Here is a 13,408-nt window from a genome sequence, read left to right as displayed (position 1 = left end):
CTGATGTGATTTCTAATTCTATTCCCCTTCTGGGCAATTTGAGATGTGTACAGAATGCAAAACCGAAGAAAGGTAGAAATAAATTTAAGAAAAGAGTTTTTTTCATTTTGGCTAGGTGAATAGAAATCTCATTCAGAAAGCCCGTGCAAGTACTGTCAGTTTAAAAGAAAACAAATAACATTTTATAAGAAATATAAAAGGAAAGAAAACCAAATCTACAGAACGTATACATATATTAGGATAAGTCTCAGTTTACCTAACATATTTGTAAAACAAATTACATGTAAGGTTGAGTCTAAAGAAATTTTGAGTAATTAGAAATTAGGTGATTAATTCAAATAAATCTAGATGTTTCGCATTATCTTAACAAAACATCTGGTGTTGATTTAATTTTTTTTCCTGATCCTGGTATATGAGTGTAAGGTAGAATTAGATAGCCTGACATTTGGTTAGTTTCTGAAACTAAATTCAATTAAAATGCAGAATGGACCTTGCTTTTTACTGGGCTGTATCTAAATAGCAACAGTAGTTTCAGTCAAATTCCTTAGTTTGCCTCTCAAAGCCCTAATCTTCTGCTCCTTTCAGACTCTATCCACCATATTTCTCCTTTATATGTTTTAGAGGGAAGCTCTCAGATCATTCACTCTGGTTCCCTTTGGTTTGGCTTTCTTTCTCCTGAGAGTTAGCTGAGGCTGTTCTTTCCAATTTCTCCATGTGCTTTCTCCATGTTAGCCTTCTTAAAAGCTTATCCTGGAACTATGCTGAAGCAATATTTAATGAAATAATAACAGTAAAGTTAATAATTCTTTCCCTTACCCAAACAACTAAAACATCTGAATAATTTAGCAATATTTCACTTTTTATCAAGCTGTGTGTTTTATACAAGTCATAAATTTCTCATCAACAACACCACTTGATATGGGAGTTTTTTTTGTTTGTTTTTTTTTTTCCCTCATGTTCCTGTCAAGGAAAACTTTGTAGCTTTATAAACCAGAATGCAACTTTCATCTATCATACTATATAGAAAAATGTGATCACTCAACTTGATGTTTTATTTTCCCAATCCCCACAGACCTAGTTTGATTGAAAGAAATACTTAATGATACTACACTAAACAAAAGGACAGCATAGCTTTGTGAACTTAAAAGAGTTCGTAACAGACACCGTGGAATGACATTATATTGGAATGACAATAGAATATAGTATGTATAGTAACGTTCTATAGGAACCACCAGAGAGTGCTGTTACAGACACGAGTACTTGAGTTAATTTCCTGTCTAGATATACAGACACCTGGTGAGCTCTGGTTCATATGTAAGTGTAATTTCTCTATGTCTTTTTATGGTCCTAAAGGAAATATTATTTTAAAACATTAAAACTAAATAAGAATTTTCATCATTTTATGATTTCAAAACAAACAATTTAAAAATATTCTACCTCTGCTTTACTCTTCCATTTCTTTTAATCAGTTGCAGAAATTATGGACCTATTATGCATGGGTATATTATATGCCTGTGTATTACATATGAGAAATGTTTATTTTACAGCAACTTTGAGGTTTATTTAATAAAATATTTTTGAAGCCTACATTCTTGTGTGTACTTTCTTGTGAATTCATATTTGTACTATCAAGTACCAACCAGAAGAAAGATGTATGAAATAAATATATGAGAGAATAAGCCCTCTGCCCTAGAGAAATAAATCCTAGAGTGCTGAATCACTTTTGTGACTCAATTATTGAGGGGGCATTTCAGGTAAACAATTTTATCTTCTGTGAGGCAATTCAATTGGCTTTAAATTATTTTTTGACCTCTTCATTTTCTTCAGATGATTAGACATCATTTTGTTTTATTACTCCACTGTGGCTAACGTTAATTAAATCTGATAGTGTGTCTATGACTGCACATCTGTCTTCAATTAGTTTGCTCTGTTGTTTTTTACCCCTCTAGAATAGTACTTAAAAATGCAGACCTATCACTCTCCCTACCACACGATGGCAGCACTATGTTCAAAATCCGCAGATCAGAATTCAAGACTATAATTGTGAAACCATGGGGGGAAAAAAGCTGGTAAGGACTCTTAGCGATAACTTCCTCCTGACCCATCATTTCGCCTATAGAAAAACAGCCCTGGAAAGATTAAGTGACTTGTTCCAGTTCACACACAAACTAATGAAAGAATCAAACTAAAAAATGCTAATCCACTTTTCTCTCTATCGCATCCATTTATTTCAAATTAAGACCGTGAGATCTGTGCCTGCCTCAGAATTCAGTACGTGGAATGTATAAAGCCTTGCTGCCTTTGATGTACCATGATTGATTTCATATCGTTGGTCCAGCTCAAAGCTATTTCCAAATATTTCGGGAATAATGTAGGTGGCCTGTAATTTCCCAAATTACTTGGTTGATACAGTATTGATATTATCTTCATAGATCCAGTCTATGGGATTTAAGATCAACTATTTGAAATTAAGAGAAATCAATGAATAATTATTTTGTTTATTCCAATAGTTTAATGATGGAACTGAAATAACCATCTGGCTATTTTAGAAATTATGTCTATATAGCATGTTTTTTTTTTCTTTTTTTCTTTTTTTCTTTAGCTACTTTTATCTTAGCCCGTGTTTACGTCAGTGACCTTTTTTGCTTTCTCTCTGCTGCAACTGCCTATCTTTCAATGTATTTAACTATCTGTTATTTTTGCGGTTGTTTTTGTTGTTATTTTTACTAAAGAGATTTTGCAGTTTTATCTCATTTGTTGATTTGTTGTGAATATGTACCTGAAAATGACAGGTTTTAAGTTCCCTTTTCCCCCAGCATTATTTGGTAGGTTTTTCCTTGAATTATGTCCAATCACATTTTTTTTTTTTTTGTTTCCTATTACAATTCAGGGGTATTAATTTAAGAAGAGATGTTATGTCTTACAAGGACATTAGAAGTTTAGTATTTTTTTTCTAAATTTACTTTAGCATATTTATTATCCAGTTTGGATAGTACAAGTTTTCACAAATAAAAGTATTGAAAATAGATAAGTCTGACTTCTGTATTGGTCATTTATAAACTTTGGGGGGGTGGGCCGATGAAGAAAGGATGGCATTGAAATATTTTTTAAAATGACAAATCATTGGTTAAAAAAAACAAAGATATCACAAAGTTATAATAAACCATGAGAAATGGAATGTTGCAGTGTCCTTTTTCCTCATAAAAAAATCAAAATGTGTCCGTTAATACATTCCATATTCACATAACAGCTTCTTTCAGAGACGGAGATGGAGATGTGAGGTCTCTATTCACTATGTTTCAGGAAAGGTGGTAAAGCTGTTACTCATGTTTACTCTCTTCCCTCTTCGTCCCTTTTGGCTTTATGACGGATTTTTTTCAAGCCATTTAAATGACCAATTCAATCTGTTTTTATCTAATGCTATCAGTAATTTGTACTATTTCCCAGACTCACTAATCATCCATTCTCTAACTTTGCAGATAATGGGATCAATGATCACCTCAGGGAATAGAATAGTATATAACTTCAATATAAATAGGTGCTTGGAAATGGGAGTCAAGTTAAACTAATAACATGGTAAAGAAGAGTTTTTCTAATGTAAACATAATATGTGCTGTCTCAATATACTATAGTCCTTGAATTTATCTACAATGTTTCCTTTTAAGTGCATCTTCCTTTTTCAAGGTGTTTTTGGTTCAGAACTGGTTTTGGAAGTCATTTAAAGTAAATACAATTAAATTAGGGACTGATATTTCATAGTAATGGAAAAAAGTTTAAGACATTATCATAAGTGAAAATTAAAAGTAAATTCATTTTATCCTTAAATGTAGGTAATAATTCCAGCTACGTCCAAATATACAGAACAATGAATTTATCAAGTGCCAAGTTTTGGTTTTGTGCTAACGGATACTAGCACAATTGTTGTAACACAATAAAGATCTTTATCTTTAAACAATTAATAGTTGGGGAAATAATATTTGAAAGAAAAAACATTCAATACCTACATCAGGTTTTCAAGGGCAACTCAATTTTTCAATACTCATTTCACTTTCCTTTGAAGCAGTGGTACTCTCTTGCAGCTTGCTTGCAAAACATGCAGGATTACTTAAGTGGAAAGGAATTATATAAATGATTGTTTTGAAAAATGTTCTTACATAACCCTGAAACTGATTACTTAGATCATGAATACTTAGATAACAAGGATATTGCTCTTAAATGGAATCCAAAGTTTAAAAAAATCCTGCCCAAAGGAAATATATTTCCAGTATAAATAAATACTAATATAAATAATAGCAGACTGATTTACATGGCTAATGCTACAACAAACACCGAATGTTATTTTTCGTATCACTCAAATGTTGTCAACAGCCACAAAGTACAAAGGACTTTGGACAATTATTTCATAAACGCATGTCCCATCCTAGGGGACCTAACCTCTCTAGTTAATTTCATTGATCTCTCTAACTTCTCCAAATAGATCATTTCCAAATTGTTTTCTATCCTTCTGTAGTTAATTGTATCTCACTGGACGGTAAAGATTATTAGTGAGTAATAACAAATAGAACAAAATATAGTTACATTTCCAGAGATTTCCAAACACGATGTTTAGTTGCATAAAAGCTTAAGTGAATGACTAAGTGGATTTTTCTTTTTCAATCTCAGTTGAAGGTAGGCAAAACTCATACTTCCTCATTCTTCATAATTCTTCCCAGATATCTTTAATTGATTATTCAATAAAGATTACTAGGATGGAGGATTCACAAGGACAGTAATTTTTGTCTATTTTGTTCATTGCAGTATCACTAACACTTTGCTGAGGTTCTGGAACATAATATTCATTAAAAAAATAAACAAATGTATTTATGAATATAAATAAATGAACAACTAATATAGGTGATTCAAATATTTTCTATATATGATAAATACATATTTTCAGAATTCTCTTTTTAGCTTTACTTACTTAAAAACATACTACATTATATACTTGAAAATTAGAATTTGGGAAGAAGTAAGAAATAATTTTTCCTCAAATTTGAAACAAAGTGATGATCTCCAGTTTTTATGTTGTTATTTATGCCAACACAATTAATTTGCAGATATAGGTCCAGTAATATAGATAATACAATAGAAAATAAAATAAAACAAATAATTTATAAACAATTGCTTTTCCAATAAATTTTATCTTCAAGATTAGCACACAAATAAAATTTATTCTACCTTTATAATACTACATCTCACTCCATGTTAGGTTGGGACAGCTTGATTAAAGCTGATAGGCAACTTACCAATCATATTTTGAAAGTAAGAAGTAATGAATATGGACATATAATTCTAAGTTAATCTAGATCATTCCCAATAAAATATTTTGAATAAAAATATAGTGAGAAATTGTTATTGGTCAAGCTTAATAATTATAAATTAACATTAAGTGAGAAAGGAAAGAAGGGGTTCTGAAATGCAATACAACAGATAGAAGGAATACATAATTTAGAGACAAATATGATAATTATATCTTGGAAGAAACCTCTAATTATCCAATTCCTTTGGCTACTGGAAAAATTATGATTGTGCATAGGTAGAGATCAGTGGCTCTTAAACATTTTGATCTCAAGACTCCCTTTACATTTGAAAAATTATGGAATTCCCCAAAGAACTTTGTTTTATGTGTTATAACTATCAATATTTATCATATTCAAAATTAAGAAAGATTTAAAATAATTGAGAAGTATATTTTCCATTAGCCACCAAAGCAATGTTGTCCTGACATCACAAGTAAATGCAAGAAAACTCCACTATACAGTTGAGAATGAACAACAGTGGAAAAGGCAAACAACATCTTAATAATTCTCAAGAATATTTTGACCTTGTAACCCCCTAAAAGGGTCTGTGCAGCGTTCAGGGGTCAATGGACACACTTTGAAAATTACTGATTTAGATCTATAGTGATAGAAATGAAGTATTAACTGTGAAAATGAAAAAAAAAAAACAATTAGCACCACCTTGTTTTGACAGTCATCTGAAACCACTATATACATGATGATCATTCTATGGCCTCTTTTATTTTTGTACTAAAAAAAAAAACAAAACAAGTTGTTAGCCTTTCTTGAAAACATTATTATGGATATCATAATATCATCATTTTTAACCTTTCTAAGCTTCTTCAGAAGTTGTTCCATCCAGAACTTCACAACTTAAGGAGTATAAGGTCTGAATTAAAAATTATATGTATCATAACAATTTGCTCATCTGTTCTATTTTTACTTAAAAAAAGCTACTTATGGTATAAAGAAATCCAGAGTAAATAAGGATATTTGGAATCATAAAATGATGTAAATTCTTCCCAAAACGGGTTTTCTCTATAGAAAATCTTTTAAATTTTCTTACACCTTAATAGTTAAATGGAGCCAAAGTAGTAATTCAAAAATTACTTTATGAAATATCATTAGCAATGAGGATGCTTTACAACAAACTAAAACTGAAAGTACATAATAGATTGATATAGAATATTGGATATAGAATAAAAAGTTCATTTCTATCACTCTCTAGATTCCAAGTTCATTTTATATAGAGTCAGATAAAATTATAATATGACCTATATACTTTTAAGTAATGTGGTTTTGAATTTGTAATGAGGAAAAGAAAATTTTCCTGCAGTGTTCTTTCAAGAACAAATACAGGAAAAATTGTATTCTATTGTCTTTCTTATATGTTAAAAATATAGAACCCAGGTTACTGATTTCTATCAATCATTTTTTTCTCAAAAATGTATCTGTTCTTGTTTGTTACATCAATATCAATATTTTGATTAGTTTCTGTTTAAATTATTAACTAATTAATTTTATCTTTCAGTATCTTAAAATACAATGAGGTGTAAGCTATGATTATATCTATAGTATTCCTAGTCATTTAAAAAAACTCAACATCCCGATCAAAGTTCTATATTTCTGATATAATGTTTCCATTTAAAATCCATTTGTTTTTTTTTTTTCACTCTTCAATAACTGTGTATTTACATAGTAATAAAATAAAACATAGTAATAAAATAAAGAGAAAAAAGCCTGTTTTTCCCATCTACCTCAGTACACATGAAGATGACTTTCATCCTATCCCATATCCATAAGTTCCTTCTCCCCCCGACCCCCCCAAATTACCTTTTACAGTGAAGAATGGGTGAAATATCATGATTTTTATAAAATGTCATACATGTGGATGAAAAGACGAAAAATAACTAATTCTTGGTTAGATATCTGGATTTAGGAAATACTGCTACGTAGCCAGATAATACCTTTGGAATTCCTCTGCCTCTCCTTAGGTAGCATTGTCTCTGGTCCATGATCCCTCCTACCAAGGTTATAATGTTCCCAGACCCATGCTCATATTGTACCCTCTGTTCAGGGTCTCACACGTGTCCCCATCAGCCTTCTCATGCTCCATGCTTCTCATTTTTCCTTCATCAGCCTTTGTCTCATTTCCTCAGGGTTCTGCTCCCTAGTGGTAATTTCATAAATTAACTTTTTGAAAATAATTTCCTAGAACCCAAAGTACAATAATTTGCATTTTAAAAATTAAGTTTAACTTTGTTATAGATGTGTGATAAGCAGTATTTAAGGGACTTGGGCATGTTAAAATTAGGCCTTTCTCTTCTTCTCAGATCATGTATTCACAGTCACATCATATTATATAGGTCCATAGATAGATCACTGGGCTACGGCACAGCAATACTGAACACAAGTTTGATATTTAGATAGGATAGTTGGTCTTGCTAGTCATGGCAGGTGAATTTAACATGTAAATCCCCAGTGTGAATCACACATACTTTATGTGGACGGCTCCATGCAGACCCAAGGCTACTACTGAAAAACAAAAGCTATCCATTGATGGTAAGTCAGTGGATTCATCTTTGTGAATGAAATGTCCCTAAACATGAGATAGCGTCACATGGTCAGAGTTATTCAATTACTGTCTGTGACCCTGCATGTATTGCAGACATTTATGGGAATAAATGTTAGGTGACTACAGAGAGTTGAAAAGGCATAATCAATCAATCTAAGAAAATGGAAACTATTAAAAAAACAAAACAAAACAAAAAACTTTAAAAGAGAATTTTGATTTTCACAGACACCAAAGAAAACACTCACTTCCAGAGAAATAGGCATAGAAGTTTGAAAGCTGAAATTATCCAATCTGATTCTTTGAGATTTTGTTGAATGTTTGCTGTGTTCACATCATTACAGTTTCAATTTTTTTATATTAAGCTACCCAAGTTTTTTCTTTTTAGCAAACACATTGAAATGAATAAGGTAAATCTGTTTTTATTAACCTGTTACAGATTTTACAAAAGACTTCACCTCCAAACAAACTCATTCTGATTTCTCTTCTCCTTGACTTCCCTTTTGGACCCTCTTTTTTCCAAAAATAGGGAATGCTAAATTCCTTTTCACCAAAAGTGACCTTCTACTTTCAGTTGGAAGAGAATGAGACACTGATCAGCTACCACTTTTGTAACCAACAATTCCCGCCACTCCCAGTCCCCACCCTGCTTCCCAACCAATCCACCCACTACCACTTGCCCAAGAGAACAGCTCCCATAAAGTGATGGCTTAATAAGAGTTCCCATGGCAACATATGGATATGAAGCTCTTTGACAGCCATATTGAAAGTGGAGTTTCCAGCAACAGTCTGTGGAAGTAGCTTCAGGCTTTTCTCCTACAATTCAGTCACACCAAGGAACTCAATTATAATTCCCTCACACACCTAATTCAATGATTCGTCTTCTCACCTAACCTCTCCAACCTGTCCCAATGGCTCTTATCTTATTGCACAGAGGGGAGGGGAATTTCTGTTCATCCCCTCCTGTAATACTGTAATACCTGTACAGAACCTGTAATACTGGTTCTAAATTCAAAACTCACCTAAAATCTTCGTATCAAACAAAATAGTTCAGGAATTTCAAACTGCACTTAAAATGTAATATATTTGTCAAGTAAATTCATTTTCAAGGTTTTAAGAATGCTTCAATTTGTTTACATTTTGGTATGGCTTAAAACAAAACAAAACAAAACAAAAAACTACTTTTTAAATTTTCTTCTCTGGTGGGTGTCACCTTCTGAAATGGCATGGCCTGCATTCAACCAAACCAACTGGCTTGAAGAAACCATTTCCAGGAATTTCTAAATACAGAGAGTTGTTTAGGCCTCAGGATGATTTGGCACAATCTGTCTAATCTTTCCCTTCAGGTTTCCTAGCATGCTACTAAACCCTGGAGGGAAAGAAACAGTTCCTTCTGGCTCACTCATAATTCTTGCCTGGCCCATATTTTATACTACTTCAAGCAGAAATCTGCTGAAAAGCTCAGAAAAAATTTTTTTTGAAAAGGTCTTTAGGAAAAAAAAAAAAAGAAAGATAAGGTCTTTAGGGACAATTTTGTCACCCTTGACACAAACGACCACAGATGTACACACAACCTCCCCTGCAGACCTGCTTACTGCTGCGTCCTGCTTGTGCAGTGAGAGGATTTTATTTCCTTGGTTTGTGGCAACTTAATTATCAGCCTTCAGAAAAGAGGTTGATAGGTAGAGCAAGTCTAAATTGTACTCTGCTATCATTTCTAGCAACCTCTAATCATTTGTAAAAACTTGAGAGATAAATAACAAATGACATAAATAATAAATAATAAATGACAATTGTTTTTATTGAAATCAAGAGAGTGTGATTTCAAAGGAGCCAATGTATTTAAAAAGCAAAGGCTTAGGACTAGTAACAAGACCTGGGTTATACTGCTGATTCTGAAAATTCCTAGCTGTGTGTTGTCAGCCATCCCAACCCTCTGACTCCCTGATTGCTTACTCAGGAAACAGGAATAAGAATATCTGCAATGCATACCTCACCTACTAGGTGTGATAAAATGAGAACATGGGTGACAAAACACTTTGTATGATGTGAAGAATTATTCCAAGGCAGGGCATTATTTTCAGGATGTGGATGGGGATATATGAACTCCACTGTGAGGTTTGAAATGGGAGGCTTTTATCTAACCCCTTAAAATTAATACTAATACTTATTTCTACAGTTAGTGAACAGGAACTTGCTGGCTCTTTATATGTTCACATCTCTTACCAGTTTTTTTCTTGCTAAGCTTTGAACTAATTATATGGCATTTTACATAAATTTAATTTAATAATATGTTTTCCATCAATTGTTTGGCAAAATGCGTGGTTGAATTATATTCTTGGTACATTTATAGTACCAGAGAAATACTACATTTATAGTTTAGGAAAGAGGGCATTTGCTTTATCATCTATTAGAATAAAATTAAACAAGAAAGCATTCTATGGTATCTTGATTTCTTTTGATTGCAATTTCAAAAAAGAATGATTTCAAGATTCAATCATAGCACTTTAAATGTATGAGAATACCCACTAGAGCAGTATTCAAAAAAAAAGGATTAAAAACATTTTGCTACAAATTTTAACAACCACATCTAGAAAAATAATTAGACAAAGTATTGCATAGTAATACTTAAATCATGATAATAAACATAAAATGTGAACTAAAGGAAGCTCTGGAGTACTGTGACATTTATAATTATGGAATATTTGAAGTAAGAAAATGAACAACATTAAGAAATCAAAGAAACTTATTTGATTGAAGAAAGGGTGAGAGGCAGAATTTTAAGTACTTTTGGAAATTGTTAGAAAGTCTAACTAAAAAGGGGACTTAGTGCTTTGGTGATAATCTATGAATTGGGCACATTCAGCATTATCCTAATGTTTAAACTAATTGTTTCCTTAATTAGTTGGCTAATTCGAGAAACATCACAGTGTTTTGCCCTCGGTACAGCCATATACATCTTCCATAGCCCCTAAATATCTGATTAATTGGAACAAGAGCATATTAAATTTTTTAATTTTCGGGGAATACAGAGAAATTCAATAGTGACGTACGAGCTTTCATTTTCATTTTGTAGAAAGTATAGACTCATAAAACCAAGTATTTTAGGGCTGGAAGAGACTTAAGAGGGCACACATTGCTATCCTGTTTTTTAAAGAAACTTTATATATGTTTTTGAATTAAGTTTGAAGATGATTTTATGATCACCCGGGTTAAAATCCTGTCACTGGCAGTGGCACTCTTTCTTGGGAAAAACTCCACAAATGTTGGGGTCAAGTTAGGGTCCGATATAAACTTGCTTTCTTTTCTGAACACAGCTATGGTCAAGTTCAGATACATCTCCAGAGCAAGGGCTCACAGAATTTGTCCTCCTCTATCCAGGAACCTGAGAAGATTATAAAGTCGATGAGATGTTGGAGAAAGAAATAGTGGAAGCATTGTCTAAGAGTAGCCCAACCCCATTATTTATTTACATGTTCATGTAAGCTCTGGTGATTTTATTTGGTAAAAATTTTCCATCTATATTATAATGTTTTTGACATGAAACTTTGGCCTGCTCCTAAATGCTCTATCATTACAGCTCTCACTAACGATGGAGCAGTTGACTATAGGGATGGTATTGCAAGGAATCAAATGAGAAAGCAAAAACTGACACACTCATTTTAAGCTGCATCATATAACAATGGCTCAGAACCCAGTAGTTTATGAATGAAATAAAGATACTTTATTTATTACACAGGCACTTGGATAGTCACATGCCCAATACAGCTGATACACTTAACAACTATGGAAACATGGGTGGAAAAGGTCTGTTGGTAGGATCAAGAGAGAACTTTCACCATGTAAAGGTGAATTGAGTACATTCACAATTTTTCCTTTACTTTCCTCTAAGAATTTCCAAAATCGACTGAATTTTTTAAAAGTTACACTTGAAATGGTATGCAACAAAAACTGATCTACATATCAACTGTATGCTAACTTGAACTGTGAGCAGTTTAAAGTTTTATCACAATGCAACATATGTATAAGTCATGCTTAAACAGATTAGGTTAGTAGCATGCATTCCATTCTGCAATATGAGTACTGTTAATCTATTTCCCAACAAAAGTCAAAAGACACCCAGTGCATAGAAAAATACAAATCACTGTAGTCAATATATCATGGGCTGATTTTGGGACTTACACGGTGATGATGACGTCCTGAAATGCCATGGCCACAAAAGCACATTAAAAAGTAGATAAACATACTTTATCAGACAATCTCTAAAAATTAAAAGAGGAGGGCTTTAATTTGGGGAATATTCTTGCTGTGTGCTTTGCATAGCGCCTTTCTGCTCACCTCCTTCTGGCTTGACTGGTCCATCAGACATCACCTTCCTGAGGGCTAGCTGGCTTTGGTCTTGGTTGCCATTGGCTGGTGGAGGCAGATTATCAGACTGAGTTCTTTGAATGGGGAGGACGCCTGCTATGCTGTGTCTGTGCTGCTTCCTGGCATGATTAGACTGACCGCTTTTATGTGCTGCTGTGGCAGTGTGGGTGAAATGGAAACCCAGAGTATGTATCCTCAGATGGAACCAACTTAAATGTTAGTCATGCAAACAGAAGGGAGCTTTTGCTCGATTTAAATAAGTTGTGTTCTCAAATGCCAAAATGACACCACATGCACAGCACTAAAGGGAGTTAAAACTGGCTGTTTCTTTGGAAATGGTGACTTTGGGCGAGGGGGAAGTCATGAACCTTTCTTCATGGCCTGGCTAATGTCTCTTGGAAGTAATACTGCACCTACATTTGTCAAATCTCTGTCCCGAAGTTTTTATAGGTCAATTAACTAGATTTTCACAAATTAAATGAAAATACAGCCGTTAAGATGGGTAAATTGTGAGGCTTTCACTGATATCTGGACTTTCAGAGAACTTCCAATAGTTAGAAAATAACCTACAGATGCTCCAATATCATATACAGAGTGTGCTCCAACAGAACAGACTCGACTGTGCTCTTTAACGAGGTTATAATGCCTCATCACAGATGCTCACACATATATTGATATTATATATTTCTTGAGAGTATAAGAAACGTGATTTATATCACAGATTTTTTTTCTTTTTTCCCAAAAGACTACAAAGTTTCCCACATGAAAAGCTACAACATTTCACGTGCATCATCCCCTAATGTGTTTTAAGCTTGAAATGGCCTTTCTCTGTTCTAGAATGTGTTTGTTGGTCACGTCACTTCTCTGCCTAAAATTTTTCAGTGTTTTCAGACATGAGAATCTCATGGCTAATCTGCTCTAAATGCTTGTGTGTGTGCTTTTTTGGTGTAATGCCTAGAATTTCGGCAGCCACTCGTGCTTCTAATTCCTGTGCTCTAAAGGATATGTAAGCGCACACAAAAGGGACACACGACATCGTTTGTCTGCAAACATCACAGATACAGCTACCAAATACTATGAGCCAGGTTGGATGGATGGTGGAGACAAAGGAGAAACAGCCAGTTTTACTGCAGTCTAGGTAAAGAAAAAA

The 13,408-nt window shown here is 33.2% G+C and overlaps 1 protein-coding gene across 2 annotated transcripts in view; it reads right to left on the bottom strand.

Moving 5' to 3' along the window:
- Positions 1–13,408, bottom strand: part of PCLO (piccolo presynaptic cytomatrix protein) — a 383,134-nt gene that overhangs the window by 58,696 nt on the left and 311,030 nt on the right. The window contains exon 21 of one of the 2 annotated variants that reach the window (XM_033088047.1): positions 12,229–12,411. The exons of the other annotated variant lie outside the window; for it this stretch is intronic. Within the exon in view, the coding sequence (XP_032943938.1) occupies positions 12,229–12,411 (183 nt within the window). The remainder of the gene's footprint in view (positions 1–12,228; positions 12,412–13,408) is intronic. 2 annotated transcript variants of the gene reach the window in all.

The sequence above is a fragment of the Rhinolophus ferrumequinum genome, chromosome 20 (genome assembly GCF_004115265.2).
Source record: "Rhinolophus ferrumequinum isolate MPI-CBG mRhiFer1 chromosome 20, mRhiFer1_v1.p, whole genome shotgun sequence".
Lineage (NCBI taxonomy): Eukaryota > Metazoa > Chordata > Mammalia > Chiroptera > Rhinolophidae > Rhinolophus > Rhinolophus ferrumequinum.
Note: the sequence above shows the minus strand (reverse complement) of the source record. Positions and strands in the feature narration are given on the sequence as shown.